Source organism: Mobula birostris, chromosome 17, assembly GCF_030028105.1.
Source record: "Mobula birostris isolate sMobBir1 chromosome 17, sMobBir1.hap1, whole genome shotgun sequence".
NCBI classification, from domain to species: Eukaryota; Metazoa; Chordata; class Chondrichthyes; order Myliobatiformes; family Myliobatidae; genus Mobula; species Mobula birostris.
In genome coordinates, this window is record NC_092386.1 from 14,523,319 (window position 1) to 14,541,942 (window position 18,624).

Below are 18,624 nucleotides of genomic sequence, written 5' to 3' on the forward strand. Positions count from 1 at the left end.
GCCTGATCTCAGTGGTTCGGAAGATGTTGGAGTCAATTGTTAAGGATGAGGTGATGGAGTACTTGGTGATACAGGACAAGATAGTACAAAGTCAGCATGGTTTCCTTCAGGGAAAATCATGCCATTGAACCTGCTGGAATTCTATGAGGAGATTACAAGTAGGATAGATAAAGGGGATGCAGTGGTTGTTGTATATCTGGACTTTCAGAAGGCCTTTGACAAGGTGCCACACATGAGTGCTTACCAAGTTAAGAGCCCATGGTATTACAGGAAAGTTACTAACATGGTTAGAGCATTGGCTGATTGGTAGGAGGCAGCAAGTAGGAATAAAAGGATCCTTGTCTGGCTGGCTGCCAGTGACTCGTGGTGTTCTGCAGGTGTGAGAGTTGGGACCACTTCTTTTTATGCTGTATATAAATGACTTAGATGATGGAATAGATGGCTTTGTTGCCAAGTTTGCAGATGATATGAAAATTGGTGGAGGGGCAGGTAGCATTGAGGAAATAGGTAGGATGCAAAAGGACTTAGACAGACTAGGAGAATAGACAAAAAAGTGGCAAATGAAATATAATGTTGGAAAATGCATGGTCATGCACTTTGGTAGGAGAAATAAATGTGTAGACTATTTTCTAAACGGGGAGAAAATCCAAAAATCTGAGACGCAAAGGGACTTGGGAGTCTTTGTGCAGAACACCCTAAAGGTTATAACCTGCAGGTTGAGTCGGTGATGAGGAAGGCATGTTAGCATTCATTTCAAGAGATCTAGAATACAAAAGCAAGGATGTGACGTTGAGGCTTTATAAGGCACTGGTGAGCAGTTTTGGGCCTCTCATCTTAGAAAAGATATGCTGGCATTGGGGAGGATCCAGAGGAGGTTCACAAGGATGATTCCAGGAATGAAAGGGTTATCATACGAGGAACGTTTGATGGCTCTGGGTCTGTACTCACTGGAATTCGGAAGGATGAGGGGGGAATCTCATTGAAACCTTTCTAATGTTGAAAGGCCGAGACAGAGCAGACGTGGAAAGGATGTTTCCCATGGTGAGAGAGTCTAGGACAAGAGGGCACAGCCTCAAGATAGAGGGACGCCCTTTCAAAACAGAGATGTGGAGAAATTTCTTTTGCCAAAGAGTGGTGAATTTGTGGAATTCGTTGCCATGTGCAGCTGTGGAGGCCAGGTCTTTGAGTGTATTTAAGGCAGAGGTTGATAGGTTCTTAATTGGATATGGCATCAAAGGTTATGAGGAGTGGGGCTGAGGAGGGGAAAAAGGGGTCAGCCATGATTGAATGGTGGAGCAGACTCAATGGGCCAGTTGGCCTAATTCTGCTCCTATGTCTCATGGTTTTATGGACCCAGTCGCTGTGGCATTCCCCTTGTAGCCCTCTCCTCCCAGCAATAGTATTCAAAACGGTATACTTATTATTGAGGGGAATGGCCACAGGGGTACTCTGCACTGGCTGTCATATCCTTTCCCTCTCCTGACAGTCACCCAGCAATTTAGGGGTGTCTACCTCCCTGTAACTCCTATCTATCACCTCCTCAGTCTCCTGTATGAGCTGCAGCTCCAGTTCCTTAACACAGTCTCTAAGGAGCAGCTTGATGCACTTCATGCAGTTGTATTTATCAGGGAGACTTGAGGTCACTCAGAGTTCCATCTCACACGAGGAACATACCACTAACCCTGGACCCAATCTCAATGCACTATCTCTGTACTAATAGACAAAGAAAGAGGAAAAAACTTACTAGAAACCTACTTAGCTCCTCCGCCTATTCTCACCCATGTCTGTTGAGTCAAAGCCAGTCCAGTCTAACACTGTCCATTCCAACAATGGCCGCTCCACTTACACCTCACTTCTTTGTATTGGCCTGTGCCTGAAGGCCCTGAGCTCTTTTTAAACTCAAGCTGCCTCAGCCGAACAAGTGACTGCTCCTGATGACTGCAGCCCATCAAACTACAACTTTTATTCCTGATTGGACTGATTATTCCTTTCCACACATGCTACCCAGCCTGCTAAGTTTTCTGGCATTTTGTGTGTGTTAATATTATTATTCTCATTTTATACTCAGTGAGTACTTCTGGTTTTCAACGGTAAAGAACTGCCCCAGGTGATCTGAGAAAGCTGTCTTGTTGAAATACTTTTCCTCTTATTATTACAGAGCCATCGAGTATCAGATCTGGAGAACATTGGTCTATGAGCGACCCTTGGACCGCGGACAAAGCCATGGAAGTCCACACAGATGGAAACTCTCTATTGAAAGCTGTCTACCTGAGCAGACTGCGCCTCACCCGGCTGTTACTGGAGGGTGGGGCTTATGTTAACGAAAGCAACGAACGAGGCGAAACTCCACTCATGATCGCCTGCAGAACCAAACACGTCGACCAGCAGAGCATCAGCAAAGCAAGGATGGTGAAATATCTTCTGGAAAATCATGCTGATCCCAACATCCAAGACAAGTCGGGAAAGACGGCCTTAATGCACGCATGCCTGGAGCGGGCTGGCGTTGAGATTGTCACCTTACTGCTGAGAGGCGGGGCGGACCCCAGTCTGGTAGACCACTCCGGCAGCTCCGCCCTGGTCTACGCCATAAATGCTGACGATAAGGACACCCTTAAAGTCCTGCTGGATACCTGCAAGGCAAGAGGAAAGGAAGTAATTATCATTACCAAGGATAAGTCACCCTCTGGGAGGCAGACGACCAAGCAATATCTAAATGTAGTTCCTCCTAAAGATAATGATGATCACACTTCACCAGGCCCTTGCACCTCACCCTCAGAAATTGAGCTGAAAACGACTCCACCTCGCCCCGCACACAATGCAGTTGAAGATCAGCACATTTTCTCCTTCAAAGACTCAGTACACGTCGGCAATGACAAAGGCTCGTTGGAGCCAGCTTCTCCCACAAGGAGCTTATGCCAGCCGCCGCCGGGAGCCAGGCTTCCGCAACTGCAAAGGCTGCACTCTGAGCCGTGGCTGACCATGTCCACATCGCTCCTGTCTCAGCATAAAACATCCTCCTTCCCGGAAGATGTGCGTAGCCTGACTGTGGAAGAAGCCCTTTCTCTTAAAATCAACGGCCTGAATTTACCCAAGAGACTCTTCACCAGGCACCAAAGTATCGAGATGAAGGACCCAGCAGCTTTGTTAAGGTCCTTAGATCAGGCTTCGGCTCTCGCAGCACCAAGGAAGTTCTCCTGTGGAGAAATCCACTCGCAATCTCTTCCCTCCGGCCTGTGCCATAATCCCGCCGTTCCTGTGGACACAGATCCAGATTCAATACCCTCAATTTCTGTTTCTAGTTTACGAAACATTGTAGAGAGAAGAAACCTGGGCATTGATCATTACAATTCCGACTCACAACTCACAATCTGTTTAAAGCAAATGCCGGCTGACGAGGGCAAACCAGTTCCGGAGAGGAAGAAGATATTCTCTTCGCCTTTATCTGCAGTCACGAGTTCCCGAAGTTCCCTAGACAATTTGCGAATTAGTTCTCTGGGCACTGCGGGCAAGAGACACGCTGGCATTCTGGAGAGGAGAGGCTCGGGGACGTTGCTTTTAGACCATGTTTCACAAACAAGGCCAGGCTACCTCCCGCCCTTGAAGATTAATTCCCAGCGTCCGGTTCCTGATATTGGAACCAGTAACAAAAGCGCGGTGGCACTATCCAATGCTGCAAAGCCTCGGATACCAGCTGCTCCGAACAGTCAAAAAGCAACAAGCATCAAAAGCAAAAAGGTCCTGCTGAGGAGACACTCGGCCCAGGTAGAGCAAATAAAGCAGCTGGCCAACTTTGAGGAAATCTTTGGACAGTGACGTCTTTCTCGGTGGAAAGGCCGACAGAAGATACTTGAGACTTACCGTTGGGCAAGAAAGCATTAGTCACTTGTGTATTTCTGTTAGAGTAGAAAACAAGGTTTCCCACTCATCAATCCCGTGAAGCGACTTTCTGTAGGTTTGGTGCTGCGGGCATGGTCAATCACAAGCGCTCATCCGTTTGGGAGATGTGGCAAACAGTAAATAACAATTTCCAGCTACAGAATTTCTCAAAACGAGGCAGATTATACCTCGAAAATGGACTATAACTATAAAGGTCAGATCAATAAAAGGCCAATTTCACATTCTGAACGGATAGACCTGAAGAGGCAACAGAGGTTGAATCAAAGTTAGAAGAACCAACACTCGCACTTAAGCGGCAACTCTGTGCTGTCTGTTCCGTTGGGTCTCTCTGTGGGATTGAATGAATGTTCCCCATTGTTCACATTCCGCGGTTTATACAGAGCCTCTTGTATAAACCAACAGCATATGGTTTCATATTGTTTTAACGTTGGTCTTATTAATTATTGCAACAAACATTTGTATTGAAGAATGAAAAGGTGATTGAAGTTTAAAAACATTTGTAGTAGACTGAAGAAATGTTAAAGGAAATAAGATGTAAAAACAAAATAGTGATGTTCTAATTATTAAGACTTTTGCGAAGTCCAGAGGCCCCAATATGGTCAGAGTTGATATGGACGTTGCGTCCCAGCAGTCTGAATTGTTGACACGCAAGCCAGGACCGGACGAAGTGGAGAGCAAGTTGTTGCCCGTGTAGCAAGCTCCCACTCTCCACGCAGATGACCTATCCAAAGGAACGGCAAAGACTGATACAGTTTGGCACTCGCGGCGTCATGGAAGTTGCCAGTCAGCATTGAACTCAGTATAGGACTGCCTCAGGGGCTCCAGCTCCAGAGTTTTCCGCGGGGTCTACTCCTGAAGCCTCCCCCGTGAGTGGGTACAGCCACACAGAGCAGAGATTTGAGATCAGACTTTTCTTTCTAGATGAGTTGCACAACCATGGCTGGTTAGCCCCGTCTGCCCACAGCGGCCCGTTTTAAGGCGCCAGTAACCCGCCTTTGCCCCTTCTCCTGTTAGTGGAAACGGTTCCGTCGGGGTTAGTAGCTAAGTCACACGTGAAGGCCAGGAACTGGACAGTCGTCAGAGGCTATTTGAGACGCACACCATTGGGAGCATTTAATAGGTAGTGGAGCTTATCCCCACTAAAACCGCATTCCCCACCCCCACCCCGGCTATGACAGCCTTAAGGAATCATTGCGAAGTATTTGCATGTCATTGGGTAAAGTTTAACCTCCAACCAACACACAAAATGCTGGAGGAGCTCAGCAGGTCAGGCAGCATCCATATACTGGAATAAAGAGTGGACAATTCGGGCCGACCAGACCCAAGAGTGTATATTACTTAGGATTTCCAGCTTCTGCAAAATCTCTCGCGTTTATGACAAAATGTACCGTTTTGCTTTTGTTGCCAAATCGATGTACCTTCTGACCAATTCTCCCTAGTCTGTGGGATCGTGTGTACGAAACGGGACCCTGGGGTATTGTTTCCGCGAACTTTCGGTTCGGCACGGGGCAGAATCCCTTATAAAACTGACAATGGGTCATTTACTGGGGCCATCAGCGCAGAAAGGTTCCCAGCTTTCATGCTGACGGCAGTGATCTTAATTCCTTCAGTGTGAGATTTACACATTCTGTATGCGTAGGGTCATACGGCACTGCAACATCGAAACAGGCCGTTCGGCCTATCTAGTCTGTACTAGTCCCATCGTGCTGTCCCTGGACCCTAGCCCTCCAAACCCCTCCCATCCATGTACCTGCCCAAATTTCTCTTAAATTTTGAAATCAAACCCGCTGGCAGCTCATTCCAAACTCTCACCCGCCTAAGTGAAGAGGCCCTCCCTCATGTTCCCTTTTAACATTTCATCTTTCACTCCAATTCCATTCTCACGCAAACTCAGTTAGCCTTTATCCTACCTCTGCCCCTCATAATTTTGTCTACCTCTATCAACACCTATGTTCCAGGGAATAAAGTTCCAAACTGTTCAACCTTTCCCTATACATCCGGCCCTCAAGTCCCAGAAACATCCTTGTAAATTTTATCTGTACTCTCTCAATATTATTGATACCTTTCCTGTAACCAGAACTTGTATGGTCTGAGGTTCGAAAGTGTTGAACTACATCAAGTTAAGATTTAAACTTTAAACATTGCATGTTTTTAAAATATTTTCCATACTTTTTTGCTTGTGGTTAGTTTTTGCATTTGTACTTAAAAACTAGAAGTAATTTCCCTTTGAAGGAAAATTTCCTTAAGGTGTATCAGGACGCTCGCTGTCTCTCTCAAAGGCGACAGATAGTCTTGTACCCTGGTTAGCTGGGTGGCAAATCAATCAATAAATAGAACCTCTTAAAAAGCAAAACTCTCAAAACAGTACTAGACAATAGTTATGATTATTACATCTGATAATCTCAGTTGTATGTCAAATTGTGTTTGTCTGGGCACAGCTGGGAGAGCGCACACCCTGCTCCCAATGTAAAATGACTGGATCATTTATGAAAAGTCATTGGGCTTGGTTTCCTTTCTGTCAGGTAAGATACACCAAAATTACCCACTCTCCGATACAGAAGAGATTGAAGATAACCAAGAATCAAATGTAGGTGTCAAGCTGTTCCTCAGTTCTAACATATTCACAAAACATACCGTAATTCATCGCATTGCGTGTTTACAAGCAGCGAGGCGTGACGAAGTAAAGAAAAAGTGAAATGAACGTTGTGTGGACAGACGTGCACTGGGAGGTGCGGGTGTGTGGAACGCACTGCCGGGGGGTGGGGGGGGCGTTGGTAGGTGCAGACACATTAGGGGCATTAAGAGACTCTTAGATGCACATGGATGAAAGAAAAATGGAGGGCTACGTGGGGGGGGGGTTACTCTGTGCGGAATGGTTGAAAAGGTCGGCACAAGATTGTGGGCCGAAGGGTCTGTACTGCGCTGTACTGTTCTATGTTCTATGTTAATTGAATGCAGGACCCGGCGCCAACGGCCGGGCGGACCACTACAGCCTCTCTTCGTTATGTTATTGTCTTATATTCACAAAGGCAGCCGGTGCTCCTCACTCTTCGCTGCTCATTCCCTGGGCATCTCCATAAGAGGAAACTCTTCTGTGTTCACAATTTCAAACTCTTTCATTGTTCAGCAATTTGTGCCCGCTCACCGCCTCCCCCCCCCCAACTTCCTGTTATTTCAGAAAGAGTCCAGCCTGCTTACTTACACTCAGATATCCTCCGCCCGTCTGGCGGACTTTCTTAACGCAAAAACAGCCTTTTTATAGTATTAAGTCCAGAACTAGGTTTATTACTCAAGTACAATTTTAAAATTTAATACGTTTAATTAATCTTCCCTGCTTTTCAGTTCAGTTATCTCTACCATAAACAGAAGTGTTTCCTTTCTGTTTATGGTCTTGGGAGCCAAAGCAGTAAACTGCTCAACAGAATGGAAAATTCCTTTATCATCATATTTCCTTCTACGTTATCAGAAGGCAGGAAGTTCAGCTCTGCTCGTGTGCAGTGAATTCAGACCGCTGCACTGAAAGAACACGAAAGAAAGCAAGATACAGTGCAGGATACCCTGAGGTAAAAATGGACTTGAATGTGTTTGCGAGGACGGACCAACTCGAGGGGCCTCTGCAAGAATATTACCGAAGAAACGTCAGGAAAGAGTCAGACAAACGCGAAGTGAAAAACGCTTTGCAGTCCACGATAAAAGACCTTCTTGAGTTCATCCACGGCCGGGACAAGCTGTTTGCAAATTACTTCATCCAGGTGGGGAGTACCGCGGACCGAACCAAGGCGGAAGCACTGAATGAGCTGGACGTGCTCGTCCCTCTCCAGAAGGACAAGTTTCGCGTCGCTGCCGTTGATCACCATTTGAACTTGTTTGAAGTAGACGAGTATGTCGGTGGTTCGTGGAGATGCCTCTCTCACGATGAAACCATTATGAGGTTGTTTAATCTGGTAAAGGAATATAAAGAAATTTACTACAAAGATGATCATCGCTTTCAAGGTAAAAACGTACAAAACTTCATATTATTTAGGACCAGAGAAAACAGCCTCGAAATACATGGTCGCCCCTTTAGAACGAGATGGGGAAGAATTTCTTTAGCCAGAGGGTGGTGAATCTGTGGAATTCATTGGCACAGACGGCTGTGGATGCCAAGTTATTGGGTATAGTTAAAGAGCAGGTTGATAGATTCTTGATTAGTTAGAGTGTCACCGCTTAGGGGAGAAGGCAGGAAAATGCGGCTGAGAGGGATAATAAATCAGTCAAGATGGAATGGCCGCACTCTGTTCTGATGTCGTATGGTCTTATCTAAACAACTTTAGCCAATCAGTTTGAACATTAGTAAAATAAATGAACTGATCCAAACAGTGTTAGAGTAAGAACCACCCTTTCACATTTTGTCATCATTCACTTGTTCTCGTAGTTTGATGATGGTACAGCATCCAGATCTGCCAGATTCTGCCTTTAGCTGCTGTTACACCCATTCCGAGTCGGTGGGTTCAGACTCAGAGCTCAAGATGCAGGGGCAGGCTGTGATATTTTATATGTGGCGTCCAACACTTCGACCTGAAGACACTGTGATTACGATTGTGGTGCAGTTGTCCGGACGGCCCTGAAACAGATTTCTAAACTCAAAACATACTTCAAATTGGTCGATGACGTAAACGACGCATTTCACTGTACAGTATGTTTCCAGGTACACGTGACAAATAAAGCGAGTCTTTAAAAATTATTTTCGGTTTCCCCTTTGGCGCCCGAGCCTGCACACCAGCAATGTTTATCGAGATCGGGCTCGTGAATGCTCTCAACATGACCCCGGTGAACGCAGCAGGCCAGGCAGCGTCTATAGGAAGAGGTACAGTCGACGTTTCAGGCCGAGACCCTTCGTCAGGACTAACTGAAGGAAGAGCTAGTAAGAGATTTGAAAGTGGGAGGGGGAGAGGGAGATCCAAAATGATAGGAGAAGACAAGAGGGGGAGGGATGGAGCCAAGAGCTGGACAGGTGATTGGCAAAAGGGGATACAAGAGGATCATGGGACAGGAGGTCCGGGAAGAAAGACAAGGTGGGGGGGGGGAGAAGCACAGAGGATGGGCAAGGGGTATAGTGAGAGGGACAGAGGGAGAAAAAGGAGAGAGAGAAAAAGAATGTGTATATATAAATAAATAACAGATGGGGTACGAGGGGGAGGTGGGGCATTAGTGGAAATTGGAGAAGTCGATGTTCATGCCATCAGGTTGGAGGCTACCCAGACGGAATATAAGGTGTTGTTCCTCCAACCTGAGTGTGGCTTCATCTTTACAGTAGAGGAGGCCGTGGATAGACATATCAGAATGGGAATGGGACGTGGAATTAAAATGTGTGACCACTGGGAGATCCTGCTTTCCCTGGTGGACAGAGTGTAGGTGTTCAGCAAAGCGGTCTCCCAGTCTGCATCGGGTCTCACCAATATATAGAAGGCCGCATCGGGAGCACCGGACGCAGTATATCACCCCAGCCGACTCACAGGTGAAGTGTCGCCTCACCTGGAATGACTGTCTGGGGCCCTGAATGGTAGTGAGGGAGGCCTACCATTAGCCTTCCACTAATGCCCCACCTCCCCCTCGTACCCCATCCGTTATTTATTTATATACACATTTCTTTTTCTCTCTCTCCTTTTTCTCCCTCTGTGCCTCTCACTATACCCCTTGCCCATCCTTTGGGCTTCCCCCCTCCCCCTTTCTTTCTCCCTAGGCCTCCTGTCCCATGCCTCTCATATCCCTTTTGCCTATCACCTGTCCAGCTCTTGGCTCCATCCCTCCCCCTCCTGTCTTCTCCTATCATTTCAGATCTCCCCCTCTCCCTCCCATTTTCAAATCTCTTACTAGCTCTTCCTTCAGTTAGTCCTGACGAAGGGTCTCGGCCTGAAACGTCGACTGTACCTCTTCCTAGAGATGCTGCCTGGCCTGCTGCGTTCACCAGCAATTTTTATGTGTGTTGCTTGAAATTCCAGCATCTGCAGATTTCCTCGTGTCAACGTGACCCTGTCGGTTTGTGTTTGTGTTACAGAAAGGCTGTGAACAGGCGAATGAAATCTGTAGCAGTGGGAATCAGAATCACCGAGATGTGTTGTGAAATGTGTTCAGTTAGCAACAGCTGTACAATGCAATACATGATAAATATAGGGGGAGTGAATGACAGTAAGTACACAGTGCCTATAAAAAGTATTCACCCACCCTGGAAGTTTTCATCTTTTATTGAATCACAATGGATTTCATTTGGCTTTTTGTTGGACACTGATCCTCAATCCGGATACACAGACAAAGTCGGTCGGAGTTTCACCAGGCAAGGATCCACAATAACCAAGCAAAAGAGTTTGGCAAACCTGTCTGAAATACACCCTGGAGCATGTCGGAATTCAGGGTCAATCAGACAGCCCTGGTGTCCAGGCAAAGCAATAGCCCCCAACGATAACAACTACAGGTCACTGAAATTCCTGTGCTAATTCAATTACCCCAAATTGAATAGAAGTGATAAGTGCAAAGAGAGTTTAACAATCCCCATGATCCCAGATGAAACACTTACAATGCAAAGTGAAAAAGCAGTCAGTCCGAAGACAAACAAATAGACATGAGAGGTAAGCAATCCCAGAAACACTGCCTACACACAAGATTACACTGAGAAAGTACAATCCACAAAATGACCCATGGTTGTGACACTGCTCCCACTCACTCAGGGAACGGATACATTTTATCCCCATGGTCATGCTAGTTTTACATCACCCTGTCCCTACCAATCCAGCTATTTAAATGAGCTTCCTTTGGAGTTGGAGAATACAGGTCAGCACAACACTATGGGCTGAAGGGCCTGTACAGTGCTGTAATTTTCTGTGTTCTATGTTTCCTTCCCACTTCAGCCTGAAAACTTTACCTTTCTTCAACAGATGTGGTTTGGATTTGAGAGTATTTCTAGCATTTTTTGTTTTCTTTACATTTTAGATTTCCTGCAGCTGTAGGGGATTTTGTTTTCACTGTGGAGAGTTGTTCACTGAGCGTTTCCAAGTAGAGACAAACATGTTTTGAGATAGTAGAGGGAGGAAGAGACGTGTGGTCAGTGCAGGGAAGAGGCACTGAGCTAAAATATCAGCCTTAATCTAACTGCATAGCAGAGCAGGCACCTGTCCCTGCTCCTGTTTCTTATACATTCACTGTCTCCACACAAGAGCTGGACATCATCTAGAAAGTATAACCAACATTTCCCTGGCTGAGACCCTCACAACAGCACCCTGGAGGTCACCATTGGGCAGAAGCTCTCTTAGACCTGCCACATTAATCCAGTGACACACATGCAGAGTGGAGACCGGTGTTCTGTGATCCATCTCTCCGAAGACTTTGCATCACCTCAGAGACACAGATCTGGAGTATGAGAGAATACTACCCACTGAATGAGCACAGCTCCAATTGAACTCCATCCTGGACCCCACAGTCCATTTGCCCTGCCCACCACTCACTCACTCACCAAAACATCAGAGCATTCTGACTGCAGTTAGTGCACTCAACAGGATTCGTTCCACATCACCTCCCAGATGGAAAATCCATACAATCAGGAAGGACTTGGGAATGCTACACCCCGAATTTTCATTATCTGGACATCCGACATCACAATTTCTTGCTGTTCCTTTGGAAGGCTGCAAATACACAGCCATCAGGCAGCATCTGTGGAGAGAGAGAAACAGAGTTAATATTTCAGACTGATAGCCGCATAAGAACTCACCAGCTGTGACCCAAACAGGAAAAGCTGTTTTCCTGAAATTATTGGTTCAGTATTCAGTGGGTGGCACTGTAGTATCGTGGTTAGCAGAGCATTTTATAGAATGAGCAACCCTGGTTCAATTGCCACCACTGACTGTAAGGATGTATGCTCTCCGTGTCCCTGCGCTGTGAGGATGAATGTTCTCCATGTCCTACCACTGTCTGTAAGGATGAATGTTCTCCATGTCCCACCACTGCCTATAAGGGCATATTCTCTCCATGTCTCAGCACTGTCTGTGAGGATGTATGTTCTCCATGTGATCACATTCCAAAAACGTACAGATTAGGATTTGAGAGTTGTGGGCATGCTATGTTGTGGCCAGAAGCATGTTGAACCCCTAGACCATCCTCGCACTGTGTTGGTCATTGGCGTAAATGATGCATTTCACTGTATGTTTTGATGTACATGTGACAAATAAAGCCAATCTTTATCTTCATTTAATCTTCAATTCCTGAGAAGTGTAAATTTCCAAGTCAAAAGCAAAACATCCTTTTTAATCCTATGATTTTATTTAGAAGTTAAAATAGTCTATGATTCTGTATCGGAGACCCATCGTGTATGAGATTCTGGCATATTCACAGATAACAATGGTCCTGGCTGATCACTGTTGCATATTGGCAAACACTTTATTTTAAACTTTTGTTGAAAGTCACCATTGCCATTTACTGTATTTCATTTTGTCCCCAGGAAAATGGAATTAATTTTCAGCTTTCCAATGTATCAATTCATTTAACTATAGGACCATACGACATGGGAGAAGAATTAGCCATTCGGTCCGTTGAATCTGCTCCACCATCATGGCTGATTTATCATCCCTTTCAACCCTTGTCCAGCCTTCTCCCCTTAACCTTTAATGCCCTTACAAATCAAGAACCCATCAGTCTCCACTTTAAATATACCCAATGACTTGTCTCTCACAGCTGCCTGTGAAAATGAGTTCCACAGATTCATTACCCTCTACCTCATTCCTCCTTCTCTCTGTTCTAAAGGGAACTTTAGAAATGGACACTGGTCCTTATCTTCTGGGGCTGTGCCCGTTGGACCTAGATTTTCCTACCATAGAAAACATCCTTTGCACGCCCACTATTTCATGCCTTTCATTGAGATCCCCCCTCATTCTTCTAAGCTCCAGCAGGTACAGGTTCAGAGCCAGCAAATGCTCCTCATACATAAATCTTTTCATTCCTGGGATCATTCTCATGAACTGCTTCTGGACCCTCCCCATTGCCAGTTCATGAGAAGGAGCCCAAAATTGTTCACAATACTCCCAACTAATGGCCAACCCTCATTTACAGTTAGAAAGAAGAAGGTAACAGCTTCCGCCCTGCCTCTGATGATCAACTGGATAAGTGTGGATATGGTGCTTTGTGTCGAAAATGCTCTCTTGTTCTCGGATGTGAAATGGCTTTACCCAAGTTGGCTCAATGGCAGGTCCAGATGGTTGAGCTATGAACAACAGGAGCGAGTGAAGAGCTTTGGGATAGATATGACGTGCCAGGGAATACATTGGAGGTAAACAAGATCATAATGTGTTTGTGGCATTAAATATTTGTTTAATTGAGACCCTGGATAAAACAAGCAGTGTATCTATAGGCTTATTGTATACAATGTAGATTAATTTTTCCACAAGGATTTCAGTAAAAATGAATATGTAATGTCTTCCTTCCAAGTCCATTTAACCATGGAAAGTAGCCCAGAGGATCATTATATACATTGTGTTTCAGATGTAAGCTGTCTCATTGGAGAGAATTTGTCTGAATTAACCCAGGGCTACAGGTCTGTTACAGATAGAAGCAGTGGTTTGATTAAACACCTTAAGACATCATACAAATATAAACACTCATTAAATTAATGTAGTTTAAAAAGATTGTCTTAAAAACAGTTATAACGTATCAGCAACTAGTATTTAATGTAGAAAACTATTATGAGATACTTTACAAAAGCTTAAGCAAAAACACATTCATATTTTGCCCAGAAAAGGATTGGGGGGGGGTGGGGGGGGGAGAGCACACAAAAATTGGTCAAACTAACATAACAAATAAAATAAAATGAAAATTAACTAGTGATTGAACGTAGGTGGTGGCAGAGCTGGATACGTGAGGGACACTTAAGAAAGTCTTAGATAGAAAAATGGAGGGCTATTGGTGGGAAGGTTAGATTGATCTTAGAATAGGTTAGAAGGTCAACACATGGGCTGAAGGGCCTGTACTGTTCTAAACTCTGACTGATTGTATTGCTGTTGGATTAAAATGTTTTCAGAAGATTCTCTCTCTACTGCCTGTTACGCCACTGACGTTTAGGGCAGCAATGAAGGTCCTCCATCTCTGCTGGTGTTCAGGGCTTCCTTCAATGTGTTAGTAACTTGGGTTTTTCATGACTGTTAGTTATGCAAGTTCTAAGTGGAGACTCAGGAATACTGTGGCCCTCAGATGTAGGATTCTTCATTGCTTTTTTTCATAACACTTTTGTTTTACTAGTCAGAGTTGTTAGCCCGAAGCTAAACCCTCAAACCTAGATGACCAGTGGACCACTGTTAGTCTGACCTCTACCCTTTGACCTGTTTGGCACAGGTGACACTACCAAGAGCCAAAGCATAAAGCCCTGACTCCAGGCAATATAGCTCTCCGGGTCATTGAGGCACACAAGCCTCCAAACCATGATAAGATTGTGGTTTTCTTGGAGGTTTCACAAGATTGTTTGTATATACTATATATATATATATATATATACAGTAGAACACACAGCACTACCAAACCAGTATTAGATTTATGTTGAGTTGACTCCTGATGTGAGAAACCAGCTGCTTTGTGTGCAAATAGCTGGCTGCTTGGGCAATCCAGAAAGGTAGCTGAGAACGCAGAGAAGAAAAATGAAAACTAATTGTGTAGATTTAGCACACTTTCCAGATGAAAGAATGTAGAATCTCTCATTTCTGAGTAGATGATTGGCTGAGAATTATTGAACAAGACTGTGTTCAGCTTTGTGCCAAGGCCCACTGCTCTGGATGGGTTACTGATGCAATGGCAGAATGTGGTCTGCTATCAAAACAGGCCAAGAGTTATTGTCATTGATAAGTGACTGAAACACCGGCAAAATTACAACTCTCTGTTATTGTTCTCAAAGGCCCTCCTTCTCAAGGATCGATGCCTTTTTATTTGGAGAAGTAGATGGGAAAGGTGGCTACCGTAAAAAGGCCTTCAAAATCTTAAAATCTCTCAATAATTACTATTGGACTGTGGATCAGTTGTGTGAGGGCTACAAAGGGAAGGCAAGACCGTTTCTCAACTCCTTTTTTATGAAGGTAAGTTCTTGTCGATATTTTCTAACTATATTGACTTTACAAGCTAATTCAAATGTCTCACCTTTCCCTTCCTTGGTAGTTTCTGTACCTACACACCAGAGAAAAATATCCAGAGCCTCATCACTGGGATTCACTGGCAAAGTCATTTTGCAACTTTTTGGATGTCTTAAATGACTGTTGTAACCAGAAGTGTCTGTATCACTATTACCAAGCTGATGTTAACCTTTTTGAGCGTGTTGCCGATAAAACCTTCAAATGGTTGCAAGGAAAGATACACGATATCTTGGAAGATCCAGAAAATGAGATTGAATAATCTGATTGAGAGAAGGAAGAAGAAAAAAGACATTGTAGTTTCATTCAATTCCTCCATGATTTGTTTGGAAATTGATAAAATTATTACTCCTAATTTATATCTGGAGTTACTTGGCTTCCCATAACTTCGGGAGAACTGCAGAGAAATTACACATTTACTACAGGGTGCCATGGTAACATAGTGGTTAGTGGCCAGGACGCTTTGGAGTTCAGAGTTCAACTCCAGTGGCGTCTGTAAGGAGTTTGTACGTTCTCCCTGTGACCACGTGGGTTTCCTCCGGGTGTTCCAGTTTTCTCCCACATTCCAGACATGAACGGGTTAGTAGGTTAAGTGATCATTGTAAGTTGTCCTGTGATTCAGTTAATGTTAAATCGATGGGTTGCTGGGTGGGGTGTCTCACTGGGCTGGAGGGGTCGGTTCCATACTGTATCTCTAAATAAATAAATTATGAAATGCCTGAATTTATGGTGAATAATCAGGAGAGTCTCATTACTCAAATCATGCCTTGTGTACTGAATACCACTTGCAGAGGTAAATGCTCATTTCCATAGAAATATTGCACTGTTTGTGATTACTACATCTATCCCTCAGAAATTCAAAGTTCAAGTTTAATTGTCATTCAACTATACATGAATACTGATGAATACAGCTAAACTAAACAGCATTACTCCAAAGCCAAGGTGCAAAACACAGTACCAGCAGTCTTACACAGCACAAGTTACATATAAGATGTCAGTACGGACACACAAAAAATACATATAGTCGAAGTCCCTGAGTCCCATGAATGTTGCAGCAGTCAGCAGTCAAAACACAATATAGCTTGTCCTCTGCCAAGCGAACACCTATAGGGCAGCACTGTCTCCAGCTTGGATGCCGCACTACACCGCCTCCAGTGGAGTGCACCAACTCCCGACACCTTTCTCCTGGGTGGCTGTAAACAGGCGACAACGTGGCTTGAGGCCTAGTCCTCGCTAGGATGTCCACCAATAAATCAGTGAATTGGACTTGCAGTATTCCGCATTAACAATGTTCGACAGGGTCTTGCAATCATAAGTAGACCAACTAAGATGATCAATCACTGTTAGACCGCATACTGCCTTCGCACACCAACTCCTCTGACACCTCTCTGTCGCAGGCAGCAGCACGATCTGCACCAAGTCCAGCTCCTTCAGCTTCTCCACCAGCGAAAAACTCGCTGATGGGGCAGACCTGCAGTACTTCAAGTTCTTCATATCCAGCTGGGCCTTGCGATTGTAAAACAGACACTTAAAAAAGACAGTAGCACCTTTGGTTGACATGGTAGAAGCTGCTGTAATTGAGTGCGCCATCATCTTAATGACATGTCACATTTAACACATAGTAAACGTAAAATTCAAATTATTGGGTTAATATTTCAAATTTCTTCAACTGAGAGTTAAATTTCACTTTCAGAAATAAGGAACAAACTATCATAATTATAGCCAGATAGAAATTCTGTTGAGTGCCCCACATGGTTAGTAACATATTCCATGAATAGCTCTGAGATAAAGTTATTAGGAGTGGAGAGTAATGCAGCTAAACAGACACATAAAAATGCGGTCATCCAGAAAATTAGAACAGTTGTAATTTTTAAAGCGTCCATTTTGTATTTTAAAGCCCATTAGGAAAACTTGATGTTTCTAACTCTAGTTAATATAACACTTCAGGACTTGCACAACCAGCTTCAAGAACCATTGGGGTGGCGTGGCAGCATTGCGGTTAGCACAACTGTTTGCAGTACAGGCCACCTGGATTCAGTTCCCAATGCTGCCTGTAAGGAGTTTGTACGTTTTCCCTGTGACCGCGTGGGTTTCCTCCCACATTACAAAGACATACTGGTTGGTTGGTCATTGTAAATTGTCCCGTGGTTAGGCTAGGATTAAATCGGGGGATTGCTGGGTGCCGTGGCTCGAAGGGCTGTAAGTCCCATTCTGTGCCATATGTCAACAAAAAAATAAATAAAAATGAAAACTGTTTCTATTGCTAAGTTTCAAAATGGAGGGCAGGTTGTCTGCAGGCAAGATTGACCAATTAATTATCCAAGATATAATCGTTTTAGGGTTCTAAAGTACTTGTTGAATTCTGCATTGTCAAAGGCTCTGCAATTACATAGGTGGTTTATAACGCAATAATCAAGAATCTGATAACAGTGGGGTAAAAGCTATCCTTGAGCCTGGTGGTACGTGCTTTAAAGCTTTTGTATCTTCTGTCCAATGGGAGAGGGGAGAAGAGAGAATGTTTGGGGTGGGAGTGGTCTTTATGCTGACTGCTGTACCGAGGTAGAGAGAAGTGTTCATGGAGGGGAGGCTAGTTCCCGTGATGTGTTAAGCTGTGTCCACAGCTTCTGTTTTGTGGTGTTATAGCCCACAGAGTGAAGCTGCAGAGCAGTTGCTGGAAGACCACCAGAGAGTCCATGGCATCAGTCCTCTGTGCATAGTGCAGGGTGCGGCTTCCCAGACTAGGTCATGACTCAGTAAAGCTTTGCACAGATGTTTGCTAAAGGATGTTTGGTCACGAGCCTCTGCAGAAACAGTTTCACTTTGCCAAGGTTGAATTTTATCAGTATTTCTCAGTACAGAGTTTTCTTACTAAATAGGTCAAAGGTCCTGTTCAGTCACCCACGCCTAAGACAACAGATAAAACAAAATAATTTTATAAACACCCACACACAAAAATAAACACACACAGTGTTCTTCATCCTGAAACATCTGTGTACCTGGTTTTTAAAACAATGAATGGAATCATCTTCCACAACCTTTTCAAGGAACCTTGTCCTTGTCCAAAGAGTTCCTGCATGAAAACATTTCTTCCTATTGCATCTCTAGATATTTTCCCAGTCATTCTGAATCTATGACATTGGGTAATGACCCATTTACCAGAGGCTGGTTTTTCCTCTAGCAAAGCCCATTTCAAAACCTGCATAGGATAGCTCCTTAACCCTTTCAAAACCTGTATAAAACCCCGTAAATACAGATAACCCACATCATTGTAGGCTTACAACATGCAATCACAAAACTAATGTTCCCCAGGCTGCAATTTACACGGTAACACTTTGCAATTTATTCAAACAATCCTTAGCTGGGTGATATGACTTTAAAATGGATGGTCCCATTAATATTTATGTGTAAAGAGCTTAGATGTAAATCGAAAATACTTCACCCACCTTTGCAAACACAAGGAATTCTGCAGATGCTGGAAATTCAAGCAACACACATCAAAGTTGCTGGTGAACGCAGCAGGCCAGGCAGCATCTCTAGGAAGAGGTACAGTCGATGTTTCGGTCCTGACGAAGGGTCTCGGCCCGAAACGTCGACT

At 44.4% G+C, this 18,624-nt stretch overlaps 2 protein-coding genes across 5 annotated transcripts in view; both read left to right on the forward strand.

The window, feature by feature from the left end:
* Positions 1 to 2,193: 2,193 nt before the first annotated feature.
* Positions 2,194 to 3,857, forward strand: ankrd34bb (ankyrin repeat domain 34Bb). Its single transcript, XM_072281299.1, has one exon. It carries the CDS (start codon positions 2,194 to 2,196, stop codon positions 3,811 to 3,813), a length of 1,620 nt encoding a protein of 539 aa, XP_072137400.1. The 3' UTR covers positions 3,814 to 3,857.
* Positions 3,858 to 6,788: 2,931 nt separating this feature from the next.
* LOC140211514 (uncharacterized) overlaps positions 6,789 to 18,624 on the forward strand; it is a 28,292-nt gene continuing 16,456 nt past the window's right edge. For 2 of the 4 annotated variants that reach the window (XR_011889500.1, XM_072281301.1), the window contains exons 1-3: positions 6,790 to 7,890; positions 12,973 to 13,189; positions 14,801 to 14,978. Coding sequence is in view for 2 of the 4 variants with exons in the window: in XM_072281301.1 (XP_072137402.1) it covers positions 7,467 to 7,890; positions 12,973 to 13,189; positions 14,801 to 14,978 (819 nt within the window). In the remaining 2 variants the exon portion in view is untranslated. Of the gene's footprint in view, positions 7,891 to 12,972; positions 13,190 to 14,800; positions 14,979 to 15,057; positions 18,546 to 18,624 lie in introns of those variants that run through there. The other 2 variants (XM_072281300.1, XR_011889498.1) reach the window with 2 other exon arrangements.